General features: G+C 38.7%; 1 protein-coding gene across 7 annotated transcripts in view; it reads left to right on the plus strand.

The window, feature by feature from the left end:
* The window catches only part of arhgap17b (Rho GTPase activating protein 17b), a 31,475-nt gene extending 7,184 nt beyond the window's left edge, over window positions 1-24,291 (plus strand). Inside the window, exons 2-22 of one of the 7 annotated variants that reach the window (XR_003402925.3) lie at window positions 3,850-3,889; window positions 7,850-7,954; window positions 8,045-8,121; window positions 9,115-9,226; window positions 10,151-10,227; window positions 10,814-10,931; window positions 11,236-11,304; window positions 11,549-11,630; window positions 12,604-12,731; window positions 13,669-13,780; window positions 14,065-14,146; window positions 14,436-14,516; window positions 14,856-14,969; window positions 15,101-15,192; window positions 15,700-15,856; window positions 17,471-17,701; window positions 18,358-18,497; window positions 18,743-19,159; window positions 19,914-19,937; window positions 21,130-21,176; window positions 22,630-22,769. Coding sequence is in view for 6 of the 7 variants with exons in the window: in XM_026916815.3 (XP_026772616.2) it covers window positions 3,850-3,889; window positions 7,850-7,954; window positions 8,045-8,121; window positions 9,115-9,226; window positions 10,151-10,227; window positions 10,814-10,931; window positions 11,236-11,304; window positions 11,549-11,630; window positions 12,604-12,731; window positions 13,669-13,780; window positions 14,065-14,146; window positions 14,436-14,516; window positions 14,856-14,969; window positions 15,101-15,192; window positions 15,700-15,856; window positions 17,471-17,701; window positions 18,358-18,497; window positions 18,743-19,159; window positions 22,630-22,745 (2,350 nt within the window). In the remaining variant the exon portion in view is untranslated. The other 6 variants (XM_026916818.3, XM_053239072.1, XM_026916817.3 and 3 more) reach the window with 6 other exon arrangements.
* Window positions 24,292-24,463: the final 172 nt, after the last annotated feature.

Genomic DNA, 24,463 nt, shown 5'->3' on the forward strand with positions numbered 1-24,463 from the left:
CATGGTATGAAATTATACCATATTATTTGACTTCCTCCCCTGTCTCTGCTCGCCCTTTGTATGTCAGAAACTCATAGCAATTACAGATAGGTTTTGTTGAAATAGAGATTTGCTTCCTAATGGATAAGAAGTATTACTTTTACCTCCTGGCTATCGATAGGGCCTATAGCCTAGTCAAAACAGCATCAATAATACTACCTCAGGCAAACAGCAAATAGGTGTGGTAAGCTTCCACCTAAAGCTGTTCACCTACAGTGTATTTGCTGCCTAGAGTTTTTTTTTTTGCTCAGAATGGTGTGAGTTGGCATTACAGATGGCTGGGCAACACAATTTTCGCTATCAAGAAAAGTGATATTACCAAGCTATAGGCAACTTGTCTAGTGGTTCACATGGGTGTCTCAACATCCAGAAGTTAGCGCGTTGCCAGCGCACAACATTATTACTGGTTGAAAAGAAGCTAGAGTAGCAAGTGTTACAGTATGTTGCTGGGGGTGCTTTTTACAGCCTAAAGGTTTTTAGGTAGATTAACAGATTTGATTGGATATAGCGAATGAAAAGACTTCTTTATATGTGCAGAGGCTAGGAAAAAACATGGGTTATATGTACTGTAGAACTACATGAGAAACAGGATGTTTTGAATGGAAGCCGTTCACCAGCTGTACAAGCATTTGGGGAGCAACTAAGCTCTGGTCACTGAACACAGTCCAGGATTACAGCAGCAGTAATCCAGTCAACATGGTGTTTACATAGATCAGGGCTGGACAAAGCTTATCTCCAGTGCCAGGGGTAAGCCAATTTTGTGTCTGAGCTATTAATTAAAAAAAAAATTTTTCTTTGATAAGAAGGTTATGTTTAAACCTAACGTGCGTCATGTTGGTGCGATCATATATCATCATATGACAGCTACCAACCTGGGAAAGTGAAGGACATCGCATGCTTTCTTTGAGACACGTGAAGCCAACACTCGTTACACACTCTAAGGAAAGTTCTATCTGCCCTCTTCCGCATACATGAACTCACAGATACCCACAATAGGCTAGTGTCACAGTGATTGACAGGAGAGAGAGTATGCCATCCCTCCCACTCAGTGAGCATGACCAATTTTCCTCCCTTTGCTCATAGCCATGGATGGGTGTTCAATCATCAGGATTCAAACTTGCAATCTCCCAACGCTAGGGGTAATGCTTTTCTGTTGCAGCACTCTGGAACCAACTGTAGAACTGTTAAAAATTTCATTCATTTTCAGTATCTGCTTTAGAGAAAATTAAAACAGATTTGAAGAATTTAGTTGTGAAGCGTGAACAGAACACTACATAGCCAAAATGTTGGCCATTGACTTGCTGACATTTCGTCGAGTGCAAACAAAAGTGCTACACGAACATATATTCATTCCTTTCCCTTTGTCTGTCTAACTAGCTCAACATATGTTATTATATTACATTAGCTACCACTTTTGATTTCTGAGCGACCTGCATACCTGTCCGGGTAGCACATTGGAGCTTTCACTTGCCTGGTGAGCTAGCTAATACATTTGTGATTTGTCCACTCCTGATGGTTGTTTGTGTAGGTGAGAGCAAGCAAACTACAAACTAGCTTTGTTGAGAGTAGCTGTCAATTGTGGTCTAGTCGCACATGTAGTACAACACTTTTCCAGGCCATACTTCACTCTGTTACAGTAATATTATGTAATGCCTTACACTGGTGTATCTGAACCACATTGCAACTCAGACACACGCAGAGGCCTATTGGGGAAGCTTACAGAGGGAACTACTGTGCTGAATGAGCACTTTTCCAGTACATAAATCACTCCTTCAGCACTACTGCACCACCCAGCACACTATCACACACTAGCTACTAACTGCCATAAGAGCTAGGGATTATACAGGGCTAGTGCAGAGTATGTGTATGTCTGTGTCTCTGACAAATGTTTCCTTTTGCTGTTGAAGTTGAGCTAAATTGATTTGTAACATGGAGAATGTAAAATGCTGTTGGCGTCAACACACAAGCACATTAACACACTCTGGTGCTCAGAATATCAATCTGAAATATGCTTTCTGTGCTACCTGTGTTGATGGCAGCTCTAAATATTTTCAGTTCTTAAAGTGCTATACACTGATCAGCCATAACATTATAACCACTGACAGGTGAAGTGAATAACATTGATTATCTTGTTACAATGGCACCTGTCAAGGGGTGAAATATATTAGGCAGCAAGTGAACAGTCAGTTCTCGACGTTGATGTGTTGGAAGCAAGAAAAATGAGCAAGCGTAAGGATGTGAGCGACTTTGACAAGGGCCAAATTGTGATGGCTAGACGACTGGGTCAGGACGTGTTCTGTTGAGAATCCTTGGGTCCTGGCATTCATGTGGATGTTACTTTGACACATACCACCTACCTAAACATTGTTGCAGACCAAGTACACCCCTTCATGGCAACGGTATTCCTTAATGGCAGTGGCCTCTTTCAGCAGTATAAAGCACCCTGCCACACTGTAAAAATTGTTCAGGAATGGTTTGAGGAACATGAAAAAGCGATCAAGGTGTTGAGTTGGCCTCCAAATTCCCCAGATCTCAATCTAATCAAGCATCTGTGGGATGTGCTGGACAAACAAGTCCAATCCATAGAGGCCCCACCTCGCAACTACAGGACCTAAAGGATCTGCTGCTAAAGTCTTGGTGCCAGATACCACAGCACACCTTCAGAGGTCTTGTGGAGTCCATGCCTTGACGAGTCAAAGCTGTTTCGGGGGCACAGGGTGGACCTACACATTATTAGGCAGGTGGTTTTAATGTTATGGTTGATTGGTGTATGTGTAGAACTACATCCTGGCTATAATAGTTTGCTTAATGCTACTCTTCTGGCCTCATAGCCTCTCTAATAGATACTGTATGCACTTTTTTGTCATGATTTTTTGATTATCACTGCCTGATTAACACATTCCAAGGTTCACTAACAAATAATATATTTAGTGAGTTCAGCATTTTTTGCCAGGGCCTCTCTGTCTTTTGTCTTTCCCATATTTTCCCTGTTCCTGTGTTTTCCATTTCCGACCGAGTTCACACTGTCCTTCCCATGGTGTTCAGCTTTTTTGTTTTTTCTTTTTTTATCTGCAGTTCCTGTCATATTCTGCTAATGTGTGTGTGTGTGTGGGACACCCACCCCTTTGTTCCCACAACAAACAGTGTGAGACAGAAGTGTCTCTTGGAGTTTATTGGCAGAAATGTTTGCAAATGATGTGGACTGTATGGCCGTTAGTACATGCTTTGCATAAACTGAGCACTGTGGCAAACCCTTTGTAGACGAATCGTGTAAAAATCAGAGCAATGACATGGAAAATGTATCAGGACTGCTGAAACAATTATGTTCTGAAATTAAAGCAATAAAACAATTAATAATAATAAGTCTATTCATGATTTAGTAATTGACCTTTTTCAGGTATGTACTTTCTTTTGTTCATGGAGTACCTCCTATTATGGGTCACTTAGGTAAATTAATTTGAAATTTAGACATTAATGTTCACCTGGACAGTTTGGTAAACATCCCCTTTTTTTTTCTTCAAATTACCACAACCTTCCTGTCAGTTTAAACCGGTTAGTCTTCTCTGACCTCTCACATCAGCAATGCATTTCATATTCATATTCAAGATCATATTTTTCCCAATTCTCATGTTTGATGTGAACATAAAATCAAGCTCTTGACCTGTATCTACATGATTTTATGCATTGCACTGCTGCCACATGATTGGCTGATTGGCTAATTTCAAGAATGAGCAGGAGTACAGGTGTTCTATTAAAATGGCCAGTGAGTATATATCCATCTAACTGCTTTTATTATTCTTTTTTTTCCAGAGCGGAGAAAACAGAAGTCCTTAGTGATGACCTTCTACAGGTGACTATATTTCCTTTATATTGTTTATTGCTTTATTATTGTAGCAGTCCACTGTCAGTTCTTACTCATTTAGAAATTGCATTAGACCTACCTCTTTAATAAATATACACCTTGTATTTCTCTTGAAGCTGTTACTCGAATCCTGTCATTTGCTCAATGGAGCTGATAAATAATCTCCTCTCTGTCTCAGTGCTTAGAGCTCTCCAGGTTGTTCATCGATCCTCCTCTAGCTAACCTTTGACCACCAATCTTTTTTCTCTGCTCTCCTCTCCCCACACACTTCTGGAATGTTCTTTATGACGCAAATGCCGATCTTAGGGAGGAAGGCCTAAAATCTCCCATGCGGCTCTATTCTCGCAAATTTAATGAGCCAGAGATTAGCACCGTTTCAACTATAGTTAGAGTACCATGGTCTAAGAGACTTCATGATGCAGATGTTGGTCATTATTCTAAATTTGATTAAACTATCTTTTATAGGAGCACTATATTGTTTCTCTGTATGGCTTTCTTAATCCTAAGATTACATGAGTCCAGCCTTGTTTACAGAAAATTCTGCATCTGGCACAGTTTTAACAGTTTGACTCTGTCTGGTCAAGTTTGCAGTGAATGACTAATATTAGAAACGTGATATGCTTTTCCCAAAATGAAAGCCCTGATCCAGGGGCAGATGATGCTGTTTTCTATAAACTGTAGTTACATAGGTCCTGTGTGAAAAACACCTTTCTTAATCTCTGTCTGCAAACCTGAGCAACAGAAACAGGATTGGACACTGTTCTTAATCTCTATAATTTTGATAATGTCATTCACAGAGATATTTCAGTGTTCATAGAGATGATCAAAAGTTTAAAAAAAATATTAAACGGTTTTAAAATGTAAGTGACTCTGAAAAAAGCAACCTCATTTATCGGTTCTGTTCCCATTGTTATATGTATGTTCGTTAGATCTCTTGATAAAAAAAGTGAAACGCACTGTTGCGTATGCGGTATGCACTGGTTGCAAACTCGCTCATGATACTCAGATGTGTTGCTGACACACGGGGTAATTTCTAGGTCACTTGCAAAATCAGTTGTCAGTTATGCACATAAGAATACACACAGAGACTGAGCTTACACAATCTGACATAGTGACTCAAAAGCATGCACACTCACACGCTCAAGAGACAGTGATATCATTTCGACTATACTGGAAACTGGAAAGCTTGAGCTTGTCATCCGTACAACTATATTTATATATCTATATTTACTCTACTATATTTATATGGGACACAAGACTGACATTAAAATATCCATTCATAAAAACACTGAGTTGTGAGTGATGCTGTGTGATTGTGTGCCTTGCCTTCCCCTTTCAACAGCAGAGAAAGTAGCAGTTCCTGTGAGGCCCAAGAGGGCAGCAACCCCTACATACTGCATTCCAGCACCACTCATGCATTCAGTGTCCAAGGGTCAAAGTTTGACTGTCGCCCATTCACTATTTAAAGCAACCTCCAGTGTGCCAGCCAAGAAAAGCATATAAATGTACACAGACAACGCTTATACAAAACAATATGGTAAAAACTGAGTATGCATCCTCTTCATCCGAGTCTAACAGGTGGAGTCAGAGTTTCTCCTCCACAGAGAATTAACCAGCTGCCAACTTTCTCAAATTTCATGCTACTAAAGCTTCAGATGGGCAAAATTCAGTTTCGGTTCAGTTTAATAAAATACTTTCATTTTCACCAATGAACATCTAGAACATTTAACATTTGGCATATCGTCTCTAGAGTTTACTCAGAATGGCGCAATAAAGAAAAAACACCCAGTGAGCGGCAGTTCTGCGGACTGAAAGCACCTTGTTGATGAGAGAGGTCAGTGGAGGATGATAGTTCAAGCTGATAGAAAGGCTACAGTAACTCAGATAACCACTCTGTACAACTGTGGTGAGCCGAAAAGCATCTCAGAATGCACTTCTTAACACTTCGAACCTTTGAGGCGGATGGGCTGCAAGAGCAGAATACCACGTTGGGTTCCACTTCTGTCACCAAGAACAGAAAGCTGAGTCTGCAGTGTGCACAGGCTCACCGAAACTGGACAGTTGAAGGGGGTGGGGCTTCCAGACAGTGTCAGTTAATACCAGAAAGGTATTAAAAACACCCGATTCCAGATTCATATGTCGATTGTTTCATCTTCCTTTTTTTATTGGTGAGAAAAGCTCTTTTGGTGTATATTTGAGTGTTAACTCATACTACAAGCTACAGAGCTCTTTTGCAAAATGCATGTCTGAAAATATAGTATAATTGGAGTAAACATCACCGGGCAGTGTAAAATCGTGTAGGAAAGATAAAATGGTTATATCGCACAGCTCTATTCTGTTTTAAGGAAAGTGTGTGTGTGAAGTGTGAATGTTTAGATTGGAAGCTGGTCCTGCAACAAGCTTGTTTGAGCGTTCAGTACTGGAAAATAGGCTTCAGGTTGCTTAAATCATCATTTCCACCCAGTGAGCATGCTGTTACATTTGTATTATGTCTTTCCTCTGCAGTCATTTCTGGTCATTCTTTTAAAGACGATGTAGTGGATGTGCTCTAGATCTCCTAGCTTGACTGTTAACTGATTTCTCTTTCTTGCATGTTAAAAAAAATCTATTTCACACTACATGTGAGATAAAAGCAGAACTCAATGGCCATAAAACCCTGACATTTTCAGTTTCACTTCCACTAGTGCTTGTCTGAAACTGCATGTTTGGTTACTGGCAAGAGGAATTTTCCTATGTGTGTATACAAGCTAGCTACACCCTTGCAAACCCTTGCAATTCTTATGCCAACTATATTCATTCAAAAACGAGCTTTTTTGCCACCCACTTGTTAAAGGCAGAAAGAGAACATGCAGCAGAGCCAACACCGTGAGCGAAGTCTCCTGGCAGCCATGTGCATTAGACACCCACCGTATGAGCACACCTGACAGGCAGGAAGGCCTGGAGCCAATTTGGGTTCTCCATGAGTGTGGAGAAATGGAAGACTTAAGCTGCCATCATTTGTCTGGTTGCGGGATGAATTTTTACAGCTACATGATTTCTCTGGCATACCAGCTGAATCCGGCCTGATTGGAACGGCTGTAAGCCAGAGGCTTTGAGAAACACTGGATTGTCAGTCAAAATGAGGAGCACAAGACGTGCAAACATCCTGCAAACCTGCATACTGTATTTATAGGGTAGAGAGAGGTGAAGTGAAAATGAAGCAGCAGTCATGCTCAACTCTGATACTGTCAGAAATAGCTCTGCATTTGCTCTTGCAGCACATACCATATTACTGTAAACACATTTTGTATTTTTAAAGTTGAGGTGAAGTAATCTTTACTATAGGCTTTTGAAAGAGTATTTCCCACGGGCAAGCCATGTTTGATGATTTTTTTTTTAATACTCAGCATTAGGGATAGCATTTTTTTCAGAGTATAATACTGAAAAGTATTGTACTCTCAGTATAATATGTAATATGTGTAAGAGTACGTCTTCTGTTTTTTTTTCAGTATCGTTAATGAAATGAATAACCTGCTTGGTATTAATCAATCAGGGTGTCGCAGAATATTTTATTTATATTTGTTAAGGTGTCACAGGTATAAATAGTAGACATGAAAAGCGCACACAGGAAAGTTCATGCATTTAGGCTACTAGACTAATTCTTTATAAAGTTAACTAGTTGATTTTACATTAATTGCATTAGCTAGCTACTTTAGTTACCTTGGATGGAGCATTGCATTACAGAAAAGTCAAACTTTTATTTTTTAAGTTTACATAAATTCTAATGGTGCCCTTTTAATTTTGAGCAGCATCTGGCATTTCCTGCTTGTGCCTGAGACCTGTCATTGTTAGCTTGTATAAAATGAATAAAAAGGATAACATTTTTGTGATGAAATCTTGCTGAACATACACGGACATTACAATGAATGTAATAACTTCTGATCATTAAGCCAGATTCGCTGTTTACAGATTGAGCGCCGCATGGAGATGGTGCGGTTGGTCTCGCATAACACGCACAAGAAGATGGTGTCATGTCTGCAGGGCCATGTTGGAACAGACTTGGAAAAGAGACACGTGAGTGCACGTCCTTTTTGGGTTCACGTCTCTACAGTTTAGACACACTGCGCTCACAATGTGACACGGTACATATTTGTTCCACTTTAGAAAAAGCTGCCTCTGATGGCCCTCTCTCAGGCCATGGTGGATGGAGGGAGTCAGTTAGGAGAAGAGTGCATGATTGGGTGAGTTTACCTGCATACGGATCCATGCATGGTCCAGGGAAGCACATGTCATTCAAGGGAATTCATGTTAAGAGAAGCTCACATTAGGGTTTTGTTTACATTGATTACAAAGGGACTGCTTTACATTCACCTCATTCACTGTAGACCAATATGAGTAGCACTGATGGATCTTTCTTAGTTTACACGACAGGTAGAAAACTAAAGAGGATGACAGTATTTCTTTCTAGCATACTGGAGATGGTGCAAAGACAAATATCTCACTTTTAGACATGGTTAAAATGGTACATGTAGGGCTACATGACAGTGGATAAAATATTTTTGCTCAATGTTGAAATACTGATTATTATTCAGATCATTTAGGAACAAAACACAAACAGCACTGAATGTTATAAACTTAACTCAAAATAAGAATTTGTTAGAGTAATCAATTGTAGATCTGCAACCAAACTGACAATTAAAGCCTTATCTTAGCAAGTAAATTATCTAGAATATATACAGATTATCTAATATTATAATAATATCTAATATTTCCTTTTTTTAACAAATACAGGATTATTAAGTATATTCCTAGATTTTTTTTTTACTTAAATTTGGTAGATATCTATGCATATCCTATATATATATATATATATATATATATATATATATATATATATATATATATATATAGTGTGTTTTTCCATTGATTTGTATCTGGTCAGAAACCCAAATGAGCAGCACGAATAACTGTTGCTGTGAAAACACAAAGTGATTTGATTAAGCTGTGAATATTAACTGTGTCTATAATGCAACATAAGCCAAGACCTGTACATCATGTTGGTAGTTTGTAATTAGTATAAATCCATGAAAAGGATCAGAAATATTTGAGCTAAATGGGTTGCTCATCGTATTTCATCAGACCGTGATGAAAAGCTTGTGTTCTTCAGGTTTCAGTACTACTGTACTACTTTATCACTGGTTTGTGTATTTATGTATTTAACTGTGCTAATATAGGAAGATGATGGAGGTGTGTGGTGACGCTGAAAGTAAGCTCGCCTATGAGCAGAGCCAGCATGAAGTCCAGCTCGAAAGGGAAGTCCTGGACCCACTCAACCAGCTAGCAGAGGTGAGCACAGATAAATAACATTTGGTAATGTGTATTGTGTTTCCACTGAGTGGGCAGTGCCCGTGTTCTCGATGGAGTTGTAATGTAGGTATCAGCAGTTAGCCTTTTTAATCTGACATAAAGCATATTAGCAGGTGGCAAGTGCTTTTTTTCTGAGTATCAAATTATGCCTGGCATGTCTTAACATTTTTAATTTGTGCCAAATAGCCTAAACATAATTCTAAGCTTTGAAATGAAATAGAGCAAGATGTAAATTACAAACTGACAGTGAATGATAACTAATTACCTAGCAGCGTTTTTATTTTAGCACTCCTGTTTTGTTTATCTAATAGTAGCTGACTAAATCAATGCTGACAGTCAACACCAGAATTTGAGTTAATAAAGTATTAGTTTTAGTATGTATTATTTCATTATTTAGTCATCAGTTGACACATTTAACTCATGTTAACTCCTCAGCTGTGACAAGCAAAACATTTTGTGTTCCCGATTTTTTTTTTTTTATTCAAATAGGAATCAGTTATTTTGGGTTGTTAGGAGGTCACTTCTTTGTAATGACAAAGTGCATTCTCAGTCAGTAGCAGTAATTTCTGAGCCTGGGTGGTCATTAGTACAGAGAAAGGAAACGTCAAGAAAAGGCTTCATATTAGAGAACTGATCAACCTGGTAGTTCATTTATAACAAGCATCCCTCTTCATCTATCTCCCCATTGCATACACTTTTATAGGGACACACACAGACAGAGATACACAGTCACTGAAGCATGCATGGTGTGATTCCCAATCTGTCTTTAACAGTGATTAAATGTATTTTTACCAAAGCCAATCTACACTATTCTAGAAAAAAATCTAAAACTGAAATACTAGTTGTATTTAACTTTAGAAATTTTTATATTGTTCTCATTATTCTATTTCTTTCTGCCAACAGGTTGATATTCCCAATATCATGAAGCAGAGAAAGCAGCTAGCTAAGCTTGTACTGGATTATGATTCTGCAAGAGCGAGGTGAGCAAAACAACCCTGACATTGTAGACTTTTAATGCAACAAAAGACTGAGTTCATCACCAAAAGACTGTTTTTATTTCAAAAACTAATACACATCTTTACTCAGATGTTATTTAAAATTGACACGTTTATATTTAGCTGTAGGAGAAATGTACAGATGAAGTTTAACTATATCTAAGTATCATATATGAACACTGTGTGCTCCATTTTTTCATATTTAACTCATAACATATTTTGTATAAAAACTCTCTTAACACACAGTTTTTTTTATCTCTTACTAAAACCTGTCTAGATTCATGCAGCTGTCCCTGTCTTATCTTCACCATTACGTTTAGTAAATAATAACCTTTTGACTTATATTAGTGAAGAATGATGCAACAGTTATGTAATATTTGTGAAACATAATGTATTTGTGTGTAACCTGTGCTAGTTTTGATAGCAAAAAAATATATTTGGTAGTCAATATGATAATGTTTGAATATGTAACTGATTTGCTTTTAAATACAAATGTTGATTACATTAAATATATTGAAGCATATAAATCACATTAAAACACAGTTCACATGTTATTTTCTGTCTGTTCCAGATATCTGCAGGCCACTAAAGCAATTCTCACGGCCACAAACAACCAGGCAATGGCTGCCAAAGCTGACTCATGTAAAGAGGAGATGGATGAAGCCCACAACAAAGTGGAGATATGTAAGGTATGGTTATAGGTTACTAATTCATCTAAGGGAGGGTTTCTATATCTCCTGATGGCCTTGAGCTAGGGCAGGGAAGGAGCTTGAGAGAATTATGGAGACACATTCCTGAGATGCCTTAGAAAAAAAAAAAACAGAAATATGGAGACTGCAGTGGAAAGCAATGACTATTTTAAATTGTACATGGACAAATAAGGCTCTCACTATACAACTTAATACAAGTCTCTGGCAGATTGTGTAACTGAAATGGGTTTGCAGTATCTTGAAGTGATTCATGAATAAGCATACCTTCATTTGTTCTCATCAGGATCAGCTGGCTGCTGACATGTACAACTTCTCCTCCAAGGAGGGAGAATATGCATGTTATTATGTCATGGTGAGTTCTCCCTCTGCCGTCCAGTGATGCATCAGTGTAATATTCCTTCTACACAAATGCTTTCCTTGTGTTTCCCATTTAAGCATTGGCGAGTGCTGAGCTGTTGCTTTAAACACTGAAATGCATTATGACTATTAATTCCAGAAATCCAGCCATTTGCACTTTCCTGTCACATTTTCTGTTATTACATTTGCTGAACGTTAATGAAAAAAGTCATGTAAGAAAGCTTTTGTTTCCTTGTTAGTTGTTAGAGGCCCAAGCTGAATACCACAGAAGATCTCTTGCTTCCATTGAAAGCGTCCTGCCCACTATCAGATCACAGCAAGGTATGACGTAAGGTTTAATATGGAAATTTTATAGTGGCTTTCATTCCCATGATGTAAAAATAAACAGTATTGAATAAAGCAAAAATTAAAGTACAGTTTCGGTGGGATAAGATTTCCAGACATATGTCTGTTAAGTAAAGTAAAGTAAAGATGTCTGTAGTAATTATGATCTAAATAACATCTGTGTATCCTATATACACTTTAATTTAATACAGCCTGATTTGTGATTTGTTATAAGCGTTGTTTGTAGAGCTTGTGGCCGTACACATCATTAGTAGGTCACATGACCATAACCTGGATGTGAGCTCTACCTTTGCTAGGAACTCAGTAACTTCCTTTAAATCCCTGGAAGCTTCTCTGACAAGTCATATTAAACGTCATCTATATTTTATTGTTCTGCATTTATAAACCCTGCCAGTACTTTTGGTTTCAGGGAGAGATGATAAAAATGACCACATCCTGGAGTGTCTTTATATTGAAGTAAAGCTCTAAACCTCTTTTCTCATACAATATAATTGAATCTTTACCAACATGTAAAAATTACTGACATGATGGATTTGAACAGGACTGAAATCCCAGAGTTACTCGGATAATAATTACATTACAACGCCACAATGTGTAAAACTAGTCCAATCCAAATAGGATATAAGACCCCACCTAGTAACAGGAACAAATTATGTTTTGGCTACCTGCTGTAAAAACAATAGATAATGGTTCTGTCCCATCTGTTTTTTTTTTGTATGTAGGTTGAACACTGAATGCTGTCATATTACTATAAATCATTGTATTTGTTATTTGTGTCACAATTTAGAACAGATTGTCCAGGATAAGTGTTGCAAAGCCTAGTGTATATTTACGGATCTGCTTATGATGCGATTGCCACTTATCATTAAGCTGACTTCCATCTTTCTCATGCCCAATCTCTCTCTCTCTCCCCTTCTTTCACTCCCTTTCTCTTTCTCTCTCCCTTCAGAGACGTGGTTGGAGAAGCCGGCGTTTGGCACAGCACTTGAGGAGCACCTTAAGCGCAGTAACAGGGAGATTGCTCTGCCTATAGAGGCCTGTGTGATGATGCTGTTGGAAACAGGCATGAAAGAGGAGGTAATGAGATTCACCGAGGACCTAAAAAAGCAGTCGTAGTCTTTAAAAATTCACTCCCAAATTAAGATCCTCATCAGAAGGTGGTTTACCAGTATTCAAACCATGAAATCTAGCTCTAGAGGCTCTCTAAAGAGTCCTCCTAATGACTTGGATTCACTAAGCTGATTTTTCTTATATTTGGTGTTGATGTGTACCTCACGTCTGGAAAAAAAAGATTCTGTTGTGGTATAATTCAGCCTTCTGTCTTTGCTAAGATGGAGTCTGAGGTGCAGGGTGTAAGATGTTACTAGTGTTTGTGTCTGTGTCGTGATTTCAGAAAAATGATACTTAATTGCACCAAGACAAAAGGTTATTATGGCCGTCCAAGATGGCTGCCCCATAGTGTCAGTATTTTTAGTAGATTCAGTAATTCATACTGTGTATAATGTGCAAGTCTTTGTGACTTTTTTAAGAATGTGATGTGGTTTGAGGTAAACGTGTGGGCTTTTATTTATGAAAATGATTTTGTGTCAGACAGACAAAAGAAGCAAAAAAACCAGACCCTACTAAAAAAAGCAAACCGACACTTAACATGCCCAGTCTCATTGACTACATCTGGGGTAAATTATATAAATGAGATTTTTTTTGACAAACCATTTGTTTGACTAACTGACTACCTTGTGACAGTCCTGCTTTAGTTCAGTCAGGCTGTGGAAGTGTAATTGCAACTATTGATGTTATTGTGTAGTTCACTTCTCCTTTCCATTTTGACACACAGACTGCTGGCTCTAATAATAGAATTGAAACGAGACATCCATTTCCCTTCTCTTATCAGTGTGAAAAGTCTACCAAGTTATTTTCAGATAGTTAATTCAAAAAGATCTATTTCTTTCACACTGTTTTATGCTTGGTAAATATATTGAGATATATACTACATTTAAGTGTTCTCTTTTTGCAGGGATTGTTTCGTATTGCTGCAGGAGCCTCTAAACTAAAGAAGCTCAAAGCAGCACTGGATTGTTCAACTTCTCAGCTGGAGGAGTTTTACTCTGACCCCCATGCTGTAGCTGGTATGGTCCATTTGCATTGAAAAAGTATTTGCGCTTTGGTTGCCTTGTCTATACATCTAATATTGTTGTAAATATATGTGGAAGCCATACATTTTATATGATCTTGGTCAGGTTTGTTAAACACATAAAAAAAGAATTTTGAGTTTTTTTTAGAAAACAAAACCAGACTACCTGATTTCACAGTTAGAACTGTATCACGCTTCTGCAAGTTCTGTTGCAATAGTTCATATACATGAAACACTGTCTTTGTTATGTTTTTGTTTTGCGTTGTTTCCCATAATCAGGAGCCCTGAAGTCATACCTGAGGGAGCTGCCTGAACCGCTGATGACCTTCCAGCTGTATGATGAGTGGATTCAAGCCTCAAAGTAAATGACACATAGCATGATGCCCATTGTTGGCCATTGTTAAAAGCACTATACAAATAAAATTGAATTGAATTGAATGATGCACATTCTGCACACACACACACATAAAGCACAAACACTTGCATAGCAGTCTGGTGATTTAATTAGAATTAGACAGGAACATTAGAGAATACATGGAAATCAGGTATGACTGTTAACATTTTTAACATCCCAAAATACATAAATTCAAATTGTGTTGCATGTTCTTTTCTTTTTCTTCTTATTTTTCTGTATGTCATTTTCTGTGCAGTGTTTCTGATCCAGATAAGAGACTGCAGGCATTGTGGGTAACCTGTGACAGTTTGCCAAAGGCCAACAAGGCTAACCTGAAGTAGGTTAAGTAAGAAATAACACACAATGGGGCATTCTGTTATAAGAAATGGGATTACCACCTCAAAGTTGATTTTTTTTTTTTGTCCTATAATTTTTATTTATGAATGATGTCATACTTCTTAATCCATTTAAAGTTACATTTAATGTCGTGGAACATCCATGAAACAAGTTAATTAGCTCGTTACCTAGAAACTGTAAAATGCAACATCCTCTGTCCTTAGATTTCCTGTAGAGGAAAACACTTAAGAGAATAGCTTCACCTCTGACTGTTACAAAGTGGAAAGAAGTAACCTTTTATGCATTTTGACCTAATGCATCTTATTTTGTGTCCTTAAAGATATTTGGTGAAGTTCCTTGCCAAGCTAGCTCAGGAGAGTGAGGTCAATAAGATGACCCCAAGCAACATTGCCATTGTTCTGGGACCAAACCTGCTGTGGGCCAAAACTGAGGGGTGAGTTCAGACATAACAACAACTCAGCCAGTATTTCTGTTTGTGTAGTTTAACTTTAGGAATAGTTTTGGATCAAACACTGTTGTTTGAGTTGTTTGATGTTGAGTGAGTTTGTTTTCTTGTATCTTTAGGACTCTTGCTGAAATGGCAGCTGCTACTTCAGTCCATGTGGTGGCTATAATTGAGCCCATCATCCAGCATGCAAACTGGTTTTTCCCCGAAGGTAGGGCTTAAGCATTGTGTTTATCCAGAGTTCTTTATCTAAACGTGCCCTTCACCACTACTCAGCATCAATAATACTACTATTTCTTTCTTTATTTAGGCATTATAACAAGAATATGACATTGTAACCTAGATCATATCTGAAAAACACAGTATCTAGTATATTCAGATTTTAGTTATAATACAATTGTAACATTTGTTTCAAAAACCTAATATATCTTACACTATATGGCCAAAGGTTTGTGGACACTTGACTATCACACCCATATGTGCTTTTTGAACATCTCATTCTAGATTTAGTCCCCCCTTTACTATTATAATACCTTTGTTATTCTCAGTTTTAAATGATGAGCAAAATCTCTCTCTAATATGTTTTTGTTGTTGTTAAGAAATTGAGCCAACCACTCGGTGTTCTACTTTTAATAACAAATTTAAGCCATTTTGAGACAGCAGAATTTATAAGTTTGTGTGAACTCTCAGGGTTTGTCCTGTTCTCTCTGTTCTCCAGATGTGGACTTCAATGTGTCAGGCATGTTTGTGATGCCCACTGGCCCTGTGCACCAGCCTGGGTACTCAGTTACCCCCGAGCCTGAATATGCCACTATAGAACGGAGACGCCCGGGCAGCCAGGGGGCATTGGAGACCGAGACTCCCCGCAAAGACAGGTATCCATCCCACCCTCGCCTTCACAGACAAGACTCCAGATCCGCAACTGTGTCTGCTTTATATGTAGTGGCCAATGAGTCCGTCACAGTCAAAGCAGACAGTCCGTCTCCAGAGGCTGTAAAGTGACTCGCATGTGCATTAATTTTCAAGGTGTTTTGTCTTGCAGTTATCATTTTGTGTATGCTTCATTACATCAATAAAACATTTGTTTTCTCCCTTGTTCAAACATGGTAAAATGAGTGATATGATTTGTGTATTATAAAATGGGTCTCAATAAGTCATACAGATTGTGATATGACTCAGCTCGACTGGATCTTCAGTAACTTGGGTCTCAGTCATGATATATATAACATGGCAAAGCCGATCAATTGGATTAACATAACTTGAAGGCACAGATACTTCCCGTGTAGCTGTACTTCTGAGGAATGTGTTAAATATGACTAGCATGGTACCACACCCTCATCTCCTCATCTGTTGACAAAATGATGGTTCAAAGGTCAAAAGGATGAAAGGTCTTTCAGTCATGTGATGATGTGGTGGTGCTGCTGTAGTAGAGGAGTTTGTTAAATGAGTTTTAATTTAACAGAATTAAAACAGCTAAATTTAACAGTGGTATGCACAGTCTTGACTTAAAAGAAAACTCCAGCATTCTTCAACCTAATCTCTGTCTTCCCTGTTGGTAGCATTCGTGCGATTACCTCAGATAGTCATTTCAACACGTGGAAAAACGTTTGACTCAAAACTTACCTATAAGTGTTTTGAAATAATTTTTGAAAGCCACTGATAAATAACTTTTAACAATGTCCCATTTAACACAAGATCAGAGCTAAAACTATTACATTAAGACAACAAATTTGAGACAGGCATGCAAGGAAGTCGTTATGTCCTTTTAACCTTCTTGACAACACTGGAGCGATACAGTAAAAGGTTTTGTGGTATTTATGCTTCATCAGCTTCTGTGGTTACTATGAGTTATGTGTACACAAATACTCTATAAATGTGTTTTGCATAAACATTTTTTGACTGCACCATCAACTGCCATTAGACTTTCAGTATAAGTGAGTCTTTTATACTTTTATAAGTACAGCAAAATTATATATATGGTAATTGTACATATGCTAAACAATGTGGTAGGGATTGGATTGAACAAATGCTGGAACAGTCTTTCAATATGCAAATGTAAATTTAGAATGCGATGAAGGTTGTCTTAAAACTGTACCAAAAGGTCATGTCTTATAAATAGCTACTTTCCCACACATTTTATGATTTTCTAGTTGCTGGAAAATGATAAATGTCTAAAATAACTTGCCAATGATAGCTTTACCCAATGATTAGCAGAATTAGTAACCAGCATAAGTAAACAGCAAAGAAAGATATAAAACATATTGCCTGGTAGTACACTCACTGTAAAAAGAATAACTCAAAATTCTTTCCCTTTTTTTTTTCCTTTAACCATTGTACCCCCTGCCTTGGTGTGCTTTGTGTGTAGTGGCCTCCCCCTCTCTTTCTCTTTTCACTTCTCCCTGTCCTCTGGTCTCTAATGCCTCTCTGTGACCGCAGTTAGAGGGTTGTCAGGTGTCAGTGTTTCACCCTCTTTCCCCTCTCCCCTGTAGCCCCGCTAGCAAACATCTGGAGCATGCACCTCGTAGAACTGGCACTCTAAATAGAAAGCAGCAGCAGCACACCTCTCCAGCCTTCCAGCCCCCTCTTCCTCCGGTGGAGGCAGGGGGGGTCCAAGCGTCCGAGGCCCCCTCTCAATCAGCTGTAGGGGGCTCGGAGGCTGGAGCTATAATGGCTCAGAACCACCAGACTATAAGCCAGCAGCAATCTGCTGAGGAGAGCAGGTAAGGACCGAGAACACAAAGACCACTTTCCACCGCCACGCTGCAGATGCCAATCAAAAAAATCACCTTTGTCTACCAGATGATTCTGTGCTGCGTAAAGCTGTCTCTAGTGTAACTTTCACCATCTTTCTTTTACTGAATCCCATAAATCAACGTACCAATTAAATCCTGAACAAGTAAGTAAAATCAAATCAAAAGAGCATTTTACCTTCTGGCTGAGATTAAGGCGTTTAAAGGCTTTCAGATGCCAGTTTCAATCCGGAAACTTCTTAGTCATTTGTCTGCTCAGACTGATCATGCCTTCCTCATAGTCAGTGATTCCTGACTTCCTTCCTTACATCCTGGTTGCTGTGTCTCTTCTCTTTCTCATGTCTGAATCACTGCCCTCATGCTTGTCTGGAGTCTAAATGCTTTTAATCCCATTTACAATTTTCTTTTACTTGCTGCTGAAATAATCATTGCATGGCATGCTGTGTAGGTCATTTTAATACAAATAGAGATTTTTAGCAGCTTACTCTATTTTGGCAATGATTTACATGCTGTATAATTTTTAACATGAAGATGCACGATTATAAGAAGCATGGGAAACAGAATATTCATTAACAGCATACTCAGAAAAATGCAGATGTTTAATCGTGATTGTGTTTGTATACTAGTAGTGTTGTGCGAGAGCCAACCTCCACACCTCCACCCCTGAGAAATGGCCCTGGAGGCCCCAGTGGAACGCCTGGGCAGCTGACGGTGGGGACGCCAACATCTGCTTCCAAGGGCCCCAGTCCACATGTGGTGCGCAGAGGTAAGTCACTCTCCCATGTCTCAGCAGGGATTGTAACTAACTGATTCCATTGTTTGACACTATGTATAAAATTTACACCATGTACTGTGCTGTTACCTGCATTGGGCCATGCGACTGTATATGTAGTTTTGTATGGGTCTTTTTTTGTTCTTGTACTATTTCACTTAAGTAGTCCCTTGTCCAGAGCTTCTGCCCTGCCCATATTTATACAAATGAGATAACATGGATTGGACTTGTTCTTTCAGGTACAAAGAAACAGGCCCCTGCACCACCTAAAGTGGCTCCCAACCCCTCTTCCACTGCAACTACACCCCTGAAAGCCACACCCCCCTCCTCTGCACAGGCCCAGAACCAAACCCCAGCAGTGAGTCCCGCCCAGCCTGTAACCCTACCTCGCCGCCACTCTGGTAACCAGATGCCCATCCACGCCCCAAGTCACCCTCCTCCTCAGCCTCCACAGAATGCAACAGACCCGGAGCCGTCCCCTCCCAACAGCCCCACTCCTCCTGACACGCCCCCACACGACTCCACCCAACCTGCTTCTTTGTCCCGCCCTCGGCCAGTTCCCAGACCACGGCCCAGACCCAGTGTACCACCGCCGCCCCAGCCTCCCAGCGAGAGCACTAATGGAGTGTGCAACTCTGCGTCCAAGATCATTACAGGTAAGAGAGAAGGAGCATCGTTTGTTTGTATTTCTAAAAAGATCAGCGCTTGTTGTGCCTTTGTGGAAAAAACAACAGTTTTAAGTACTTGAGCAAAATACATTCCATATTATTGATGTGTCACTTTTCAGCCCTTCTGATAAATGGCCATGCACTCAAACCCATGCCTTCAGTTATATGAAAACTTATATGCTTGACCTGAATTCATTTTTTTTATTCCTACACAAAATACTTCTTTGGTAGCCTCACAATAATTGGAATGACAGAGTTAGCCAGTACAGCAAAGCGAAACTAATTCATCTTATTAAATACAAATATAAAATGGTATGTACAAAGTATATGAAGTCTGACCTGTGATAATTTTTGGATGAACAGCAGATATTTAGATGCTTTAAAGACCTTGCTGGCAAAATGAATCCAGGAAGGAAACTGTTGTTGTAATAAAAACATGGCAGGTAGACATTCTTCTTTTCTCATAGGAACAAAACATAAATGTGGAGCACATGAGTGAATCAGGGCATAATACATTTGGACAAAGTTTTGGATGTTGAGCTTCAGTATATTGAAGCAAATCATCAGCCTCATTAATGATTCATTATTTAAAGCACAAGCCAAACCAACTGCTTTCCTCAATCTTTCCCCACATCGTTATATAAAGATGGAAACTTTCAGATGTTGCAGAGAAAAAGCACTCTGTACTTTCACTGAGCTCAGAGTTAGTTACATCTTACTGACTCTCCACATACTTCCGCAGGTTGAGGATCTTATCCTGGGCAAGGTAGTAACTAGAACACTTGTTCTGTCATTAGCTTGCAGCTCATTATCATCACCATCATGTATCACCCACTTTTGATGTTCATTTTTCATCTTACAATTCATTGCACTTCCACTGATCATGTAACTCCTGTTTCGTAGAATGCCTCTGTACAAAAAGTCAATTTTGTTTGCAAATGGTTCTCATACATAATACTGTTTCTGACAAAGGGACATCTTCAGGCACTGAATTACACATTAGTTTTGTGGTAAAATAATATGAACTGGAGAAATGTACATGACAGAAATGCAGAGTTTGAGAGTTTTAACACAGTCATGAAAAACAAACTACTCTCTCAAGATTGCTCAAATGCAAATTTGTCCCATAGCTGAGGTCTGACTGCTCCTTTTTTAGCCCTTCAATTTATTTACCAATTTGATAGCTGGTTTGCAGTACTGCAACCAGTTCTAAAAGTAAACATAACATTAATGAGATAAAATTCCTCTGATTTGGCTAGCTGCTACAGGAAACAATTTGATTGCTTTGAGCAGTGATAAAATAGGCACTGGGGAATTTTCTAGTGTGGATAGAACGTTATTCTCATTTAATCACTGGTCTTGTTCAGGTGGTTATTGCGAGATCCTTTGCCCAGGGCAAATCCATTTTAAACTGTATTTTAAACTAATGTGTGCATCCTTAAGCCTAAACCTAAGTCTAAGCAGTTCCTGAATAATGGACACATGGTATGTGCTGTGTGCATTAGTTTGAGTAAAAAGGATTGGGACAGCAAAAAAGCATGCGCTTCAAGAATCAAAGCTGTTCAGTGGTAATGGAAAGTTCAGCAGTTGCCAGCCATGCCCTTCCCCCTCTACTCTGGTTTGAACAGCACACCATTCTGCGGTTTCACCACACGGCTCCTCTGCTATCCGTCTGCATGAGCACGAGCACTGCGATCTACAGCTGCACCCCTCAGGCCACCTCTACAGGCTTATCACTCCATCTTTCCACCTCTCATAAAGTACTCTTTCACTGAAATGGGGGAAATTTTTTTCAATCAATTAATCATGACCACTCTGTGAGTCATACAGTGCTGTGGTTAATTACTTCTCTGATGAGCCAATGCCATCAGAATGTCTTGCTTGACAAGTAATTCAAGAGTAATTGATGAATTAATTGGGTGTCCTGAGCATGACGTGGCATTGTTAAATTGTTGCAGATGTGTGACCTCCTGCCTGTGAACTAAGAGTTGAATGGCAGGCTATGGTAAGGATGCCAAAACTAAAAGCTGAATGCTGAATGCCTTGTTGTGAACGCTTTTGCACACTAACACTGCTTGTCCAAAAATAACAGACTAACCGCTAGCTAACCTGCATGTGCAATGATGCCTGTCGCAAACTCACAGCAAACAGCAAACTCATTCTTTTTAAAACTGCCCTGGGGTCTTACTTATCAACTGTGCATACACATTTCTGCTCAAAGAATGTGACTTATCAACTTCTTCTTGTGCGTAAGAATGTGCATATATTTAGAACTACCCTGACTGAGCTTATGCAGAAACCCCTAGTGATAGAAGTGGTAAGTGTAATCACAGGATTATGAGGCTCCCATCACACTTATTGTCAGTATAATTGACTAGATTAACTGCTGACTGCAGTGCTCAGAGCAAGTTGCAGACATGTGATACTGTATGAAATGTAATGTAAAATCAAGATGAACTGAGATGATGTCTTACTTGAAGATTTAGCACATGCAGCTTTGTGCAGGAATTTTTTTTTTTTTTTTAGGATAGCGCGAACCTCTTTGTTGAGAGTGATGAGTGGATTGTCAGTCAAATTCATTTGCCCAGTGAAATTTTAGTTAATCTCTGCCAGTAATCCACCCCACTTTCTGAGAGATCAAGTGCCGCAATAGCAGCCCTCTGCAACACTCAAGTCCTTTCTTCTCTGGGCTTTTTAGTCATTTAGTCATTTAGGGCACATTTCAATGAGAAATTAGAGAAAGGTGTGGTATTTCCCAACCAACCATGATCAGAATAATGACATGGCTTACATGCATTCATATCACTCACACTGCAGTATATTTCCAAATACGGCAGCGAAAAATACAACAACGTGGGATTTCTCACACCATCGCCAGTTTATCAAATGGGGCAATCGAATGCACACATGTAGGCATAAAATCACCAATTTAAAGGGGAAGTTGTTTACTGTATATGCAGATTTGGGGATGTTTCATTATGTAAATGTGTGAGGCTATGCATGAGCAGAGCAGTGTAGAATGTGGGGGATTTATTGACATCCCTGTGTGTGCATATGCACCTGTGGTACATTTCAGTTTTCTACTGCATACTGGTGGTTCTCAGCCGCAGAATTTGAGCTTGTTCTATGCACACTTTGATAAATGAGACTCCTGATCTGTATGCTGTTTCATAACATTCACTTAGGAGTACGTTATAGAATAAAGGAGGATATAAAGGAGGATAACCGCACCACGGATAATGTCTAAACGTGCTACAATTCGAGTTAATAAGTAGCCTCTATTTATTGATTTCTCATTGATTTTGAATTTAGGTGTTAAATTCATCTAGCAAAATGACAAATTCGTGGTGTGTTAGATGTTTCCTTGCTTATTTTCCTAAACATCTAAGCAGTTAGTATTAATACTAAGTACCACTCAGATACTTTTTGAGATTTGACTGTAAATTCTGATCGCACAGATGTGGGCGTGACATTGAAGGGGCCCGGGCGGCTCTTTGTCCCGCATATTGTTGAGGAAGAGCCTGCGACTACGCCCCCTGATGCTGAGACCCAATCAGAGAGCACCATGCTTTGAGGAGGAGATGAAACCCCTCCTCCTCATGCAGCCAATCACTCCCTTTAATGCTGTTTTGAGGCAGAATGATGCTCTGTAGACAATCCTGGCACTCCGGGGTCTTCTAGGCACCGAGGGAACTTTTTAGACGCTGTTACTGTTTCAACATTGCTGACATATTGAGGCTTGAGGTAAGCGATAAACATGCTGTATACTGTACCAATATCACATAAACTGTAACCTCTCTCGCGTGCCAGAATGGTTCTCGCTGCTTAGGCTTTAACTTCACAAATATGTTTTTTTTTTTTGTGCTTTTGTGTTGTTTCGTATTGTAAACTACATACCTACGTATTATTACTTTGTGAGTGTTTTACTGCACATAATTGTAAGGGAACAGCAAGGACAAAGCAAACCAAGCTTTATGTAAATGAAGTTCTCATTCACACACAGTCACACACCGAACACTGTGTGTGCTGCCCTATATGTATCATTCTCTCTTATTCCTGTCAGCCATCTTTATTTTAAACTCTCAGTTACTGAGAGTGCAGGATTTCATTTTGAATACCTGAGAGATAATGGAGTGATTTCTAAGAGACCAAAAACCTGCTATAGGAAATGGATAATAGTGAAAAACTTGATTTTAAATGACATACATATGGAAATGCAGTGTATGGCTAAATATCAAGTATTGATTTTTGAGTACTTTTATTTCTGTGGTGCAATATTGATTGCAGTTTAGACCTTCTTTCTTTTTTTCTTACAAATGAGACAATCACTATATCAATATTTTAAAGTAAATGAGTGAAATTGTGATGTTGCGCAGGGATTGATCAAATGGACCAAATAATACAGCAATAAAACAATCTCACATATCTGTTAAACATCATATAAATATCTGTATGGTGTTTTAACAATCATTTGGCCCACCTGAATGCAATGTTTTTGCATTAATAAATTACTTGAAATTTAAGTACAACTGCCACAAGGCTATATTTCTCTTGAGTATGCTGTTCAGGTAGAATTAGTTGAATGTTTTAGGGGAAATGCTACACAACATTGATGTCTTCTGAAAAGGACCCAATATTAAATTTCTTAAATTAAGAAATTTATCTCATATGATTTGATCCAGATTTAATTTTTTTTTTATGTCTTTTTGCATTCTTTGCTTTGTAATTTTGGTGTTATTTTTTCTATAACAATGACAGTCCAACAAAAATGTGGGTGAATATTTGAATAGTTCAGTTATGCTCAGGAAATAGCAACTCAGAAAAGCAAGTCATTCATCCATTTAATTACTGACGTATCTTTTGGGTTTTTTTTGCAACAGGCTACTTCTAAATGACATAAAGGCTTGTAAATGTTGATTTGTATTTTTGTTCAACTTTTTTCTTTTATACTGTGTGCACCTTTTCTGCAGCTGAGCTGGTTCTGCACATTTCTCAAAGCAAAGATACTCCAGTGTGTTGTACTGATTACTGCTGTATTTCCTACACAGCAAGTTGAATGACATACAATTACCTAATAAAATGCCAGGCAATAAGAAAAATAAAATTCAGTTCAAAATGTACTCTTTGAGCTGTGTCAGTTTATTTTAAAGTATTTCTTGGAAAGTAAATAGTAAAAGTATTTCCTTAAAAAAGCTTACTGAACAGAATAAATTCTAAAATAAAGGAAAGTATTGCCTGCATCTCAGTGTATGAGGCTTGTAAAAAGGTTTTGTTACTCTGTATAAATAAAAT

The sequence above is a fragment of the Pangasianodon hypophthalmus genome, chromosome 13, assembly GCF_027358585.1.
Source record: "Pangasianodon hypophthalmus isolate fPanHyp1 chromosome 13, fPanHyp1.pri, whole genome shotgun sequence".
Classification (NCBI taxonomy): Eukaryota; Metazoa; Chordata; class Actinopteri; order Siluriformes; family Pangasiidae; genus Pangasianodon; species Pangasianodon hypophthalmus.